Here is a 4,235-nt window from a genome sequence, read left to right as displayed (position 1 = left end):
GGCCGCAGTCAGATAACTAACTGAAACACGTAAAAGATAAAAGATAAATACGGTTCCCAACAGTATTTTAATCATAGAAATATAAACAGAATTGTTAAAACCTTGAATGGCTACGTGGGTCCATCCACATAAAAAAAGGAACCAACGGGATCTATAGGTAAAGAAAAAAATGGTTGAGACCCACTACTCTAATCGAATGTCTCTCGAGAATGGGAATCAGTCTGCTCTGCTCTTTTTTGCAGAACTCAAGCATTTCTAGGTTTCTCTGCCGATTTGTTATTACATAGTCGAGTGCATCTGTGATAAGAGAAACAAATGAAAATCTATAGCCTGGAAATAACAGCTGTAGGATTCTCGTTAGTTCTCTGTAGATATTCTTCTTTTACGCAGCTTTTCACGAGATATTCGCATCCGTTCGACAGCTTATCTTTGCAACGGTGCATACGAATTATATCTGGTCTTTAGTGTTTACATTGGACTGTTGCTGTTATTGTAATGTTTTAGCAGTATTTTCCGTTTTTAAAGGTGTGGATATTTTCTAGCTCAGGCGTGCCTTTCGACAATCCCTACTGCGTATAACATTGTAGACTGTCTAAGCGACAATGGTATGCCTCTTGGGACGGGGTATCTTTGTTTGTTTGTATGTATGTATGTATGTATGTATGCTTATATGTGTGTGTGTATGTGTATACATATATATGTATTTATACGTATGTATGTATGTGTGTGGATGTATGAATGTATGCATGCATGTTTGTTAGCTCCAGGTTAGCACAGTTGTGGATGATAGAGGCTTTCATGTTCACGGGCATTCCAAACGTGACCAGTACATCATTTCATGATTACGCGGGACAATATTATGTAATGTGTCCTTTTCCTTTTAAGAGAGTAAGGAGTAATTTGAAGAAGATTTGGCTGCTATTTCTAATGGGTCGAACAACTACGTAAAGCCTACCTCGTTGACATTTCATATGCCAGGGCGAGTAAAAAGTAATCAACGTTTTGAAACATGAAATTCATCACTATATTTTTCAACAATGCGGAAATTTTATTCAGCTAAGTAAGTACCATTACAATCAATACATTTTTGCCAATGAGTTACAAGTTTGTTTATTCCGGTAACATAAAAATCTGGAGTTCTGGAGCTGATGAATTCTTTAAATGATCTTTAGTGAGAACCACTAGACCAGAGGAACAGAGACAATTTGGGAAACATTTCGAGGATTCTCTGTTTGTGATTCCTGAATGAATATTTGCGCATAATCACATATCAATACCGAATACACTTGAGCATGAGGCCATAACCAGTAACGAAACATTCAGACCTGTGTTCTGCCGTGATACACACACCCAAGAATACAAATTAACCCCCCACCTACCCACCCACACGCACACCCACACGCACATATATATCTGCATAGTCAACCAATTCAGGTAACCACAAATCATAAAAGCTGTCGTGACTTGAACAAAAGAGTCTTACCACTTTGTAACCGGTTTGAATTCTACAAATAAGAAAATAAAACTTAAAATAAACTCCAGAGAATCATCCCTTCCTCCGTCCATCCATCCATCCATCCACCCATGCATACATACATACATACATGGTTGGCACTCCGTCGGTTACGACGACGAGGGTTCCAGTTGATCCGATCAACGGAACAGCCTGCTCGTGAAATTAACGTGCAAGTGGCTGAGCACTCCACAGACACGTGTACCCTTAACGTAGTTCTCGGGGAGATTCAGCGTGACACAGTGTGACAAGGCTGGCCCCTTTGAATTACAAGTACAACAGAAACAGGAAGTAAGAGTGAGAGAAAGTTGTGGTGGAACAGTACAGCAGGGTTCACCACCATCCCCTGCCGGAGCCTCATGGAGCTTTAGGTGTTTTCGCTCAATAAACACTCACAATGCCCGGTCTGGGAATCGAAACCGCGAGTCCGCTGCCCTAACCACTGAACCATTGCGCCTCCACTACATACATACATACATACATACATACATACATACATACATACATACACACACACACACATACGTACGCACATGTATATACATACGTAGCCAAAGAATAATCCTCAGTGTGGCAGAGGCCATAGCCACTCATAATAAGAATTACTGGTGGAATGTCTCAGTGAAAATGTAAATGTAGACATAATAGAGCAGTCATAGTGGTTTGAGACAAGGAAGAGAAACTGTGTACAGTTGTGGAAATCAGCTGCCCAGCAGATGTTAACATAAAGCTAAAGATCAGCGGAAAAGAAAAGACCGACGCTGAGCTATTGAGTTACTCTACCCGGATTACAAGTTCAGTTTTATACCTATAATTATTGGGGTACTGGGATATCTTACACATTGCCCAAGTACCAATCTTGAGAAATAGGGCTTCTCAAAACCAGGAAAGAGAAAGCTGATTCGAAGACTACAGATCCAAGCCATCACTGGAACTGTGAAAATTTTGTAAAGCTTTTCCAGAAGTTTATCATTTAAGTATATATGCGCATGTCGACATGCAGCTATAATGCATGAAAATACATGCATAAAACAAAGCATACTGAGCATATACACACATACATGCAAAATACTCTATTGATGCTGTAATTGCAATGAAGGAGGCTTGGATCTAGGTTAGAAACCAGCTCTTTCTCTGTTGGCAAGAAATCTTGAAATAAACTGAATGATGACACATACACACTCGTAATATGAGACAATGGATGATGCTAGAAATTGCAGTCAGATCGCACCTTATCTCTTTAGCAGTCAAGTACTGAAAGCAATATGATCGACCTGTATGGAATTTAGTCTTGGTGAGGCCCTAACTTATAAAAAACTTGGAGACCTCGCGTTAAAAAGTTACACCAGGTCTCACAGAATTTGAAAGCATAGAACTCGTAGGGTCGTTTACCTGGCTTCCAGAGATTAAAGCGTTGGAGGTGTTGTCTAATATTGACGAGAATATATAATGTTTTCTACTCTAAGCACAAGATCCGAAATTTTTGGGTAAGGTCCAGTCGATTAGATCGACTTCAGTACGCAACTGGTACTTAATTTATCGACCCCGAAAGGATGAAAGGCAAATTCGACCTCGGCGGAATTTGAACTCAGAACGTAACGGCACACGAAATACCGCTAAGCATTTCGCCCGGTGTGCTAACGTTTCTGCCAGCTCGCCGCCTTGACTAGAATATATAATTACCAATCCAAAAACTCAGTATTCGGTGATGTGACAACGCTTCTAACTGAAATCACAACGATCTCCCTGAAAGGGACGCCAGTCAATCGCCGGTTTACTCATTATACAGTCGAGTGAACCGGAGCAACGTGAAGTGAAGTGTTTTACTCAAGAACACAACGGCCCGCTAATCGAAACCTCGATCCTTCGATCGTGAATGCAACAGTGTAACCACGAGGCCACGTGCTTCCTTTTCACGTGTGCGTAATATCATTGTATCGACTGCATGGTTTTAATTATGTGCCATTTAATAAACCACTTAAAATATTATTTGTTTAATTACTACAACAATATACTTCAGAGCATTTAAATAAAATATGAGGTGGGTTGGCCTTGAGACGCGTAGGCCCGTGTCAGCTAGGTCCCCTGTTTGATTTCTGGTATACCGGAGATGTGGAATACTGATGGGGTACTGTTATACAGGAGTGATGATACAGTGTTGTACAGTGGAATTTAGTGGACATGGTGAAGTGCAGTTGTTGTTGGTAGGGTTACTTTCAGATCAAATCTGATCCAATGGACATGGTCCATAGCTTTCCAACCGTGACACTCAGGCATTTTTAGACAGCGTAAAACTAGGATCAAGGTATCCAATATCATATCCTTTTTAAGAGCGTAGGTTGACGTGTGTGTGTGTGTGTGTGTGTATGTAGGTAGGTAGGTGTGTGTATATATGTATATGCATGTATGTATAAATATATATATATGCGTGTGTAAATATATATATGTGTGTGTGTGTGTATATATACATATATATATATATATACATATATAATATATATGGGAGAATATACAAAAAAACAACAACAGACGAGGACAGGTGGTGTAAATAACAAAAGGATGTATTAGTATGACGCTCGGGATACACACATATATATATATATATATATATATATATATACATATATATATATATACATTTATATATATATACATATATAAATATATATACATATATATATATATATTTATATATATACATATATATATATATATACATATA

The 4,235-nt window shown here is 38.8% G+C and overlaps 1 protein-coding gene across 5 annotated transcripts in view; it reads left to right on the top strand.

Moving 5' to 3' along the window:
* LOC106868329 (uroporphyrinogen-III synthase) overlaps nt 1-4,235 on the top strand; it is a 63,063-nt gene that overhangs the window by 13,880 nt on the left and 44,948 nt on the right. Inside the window, exon 1 of one of the 5 annotated variants that reach the window (XM_052972623.1) lies at nt 1,023-1,060. The exons of the other annotated variants lie outside the window; for them this stretch is intronic. Coding sequence (XP_052828583.1) covers nt 1,038-1,060 — 23 coding nt within the window. The 5' untranslated portion in view covers nt 1,023-1,037. Of the gene's footprint in view, nt 1-1,022; nt 1,061-4,235 lie in introns of those variants that run through there. 5 annotated transcript variants of the gene reach the window in all.

This window comes from Octopus bimaculoides, chromosome 14 (assembly GCF_001194135.2).
Source record: "Octopus bimaculoides isolate UCB-OBI-ISO-001 chromosome 14, ASM119413v2, whole genome shotgun sequence".
Taxonomy (NCBI): domain Eukaryota; kingdom Metazoa; phylum Mollusca; class Cephalopoda; order Octopoda; family Octopodidae; genus Octopus; species Octopus bimaculoides.
Note: the sequence above shows the minus strand (reverse complement) of the source record. Positions and strands in the feature narration are given on the sequence as shown.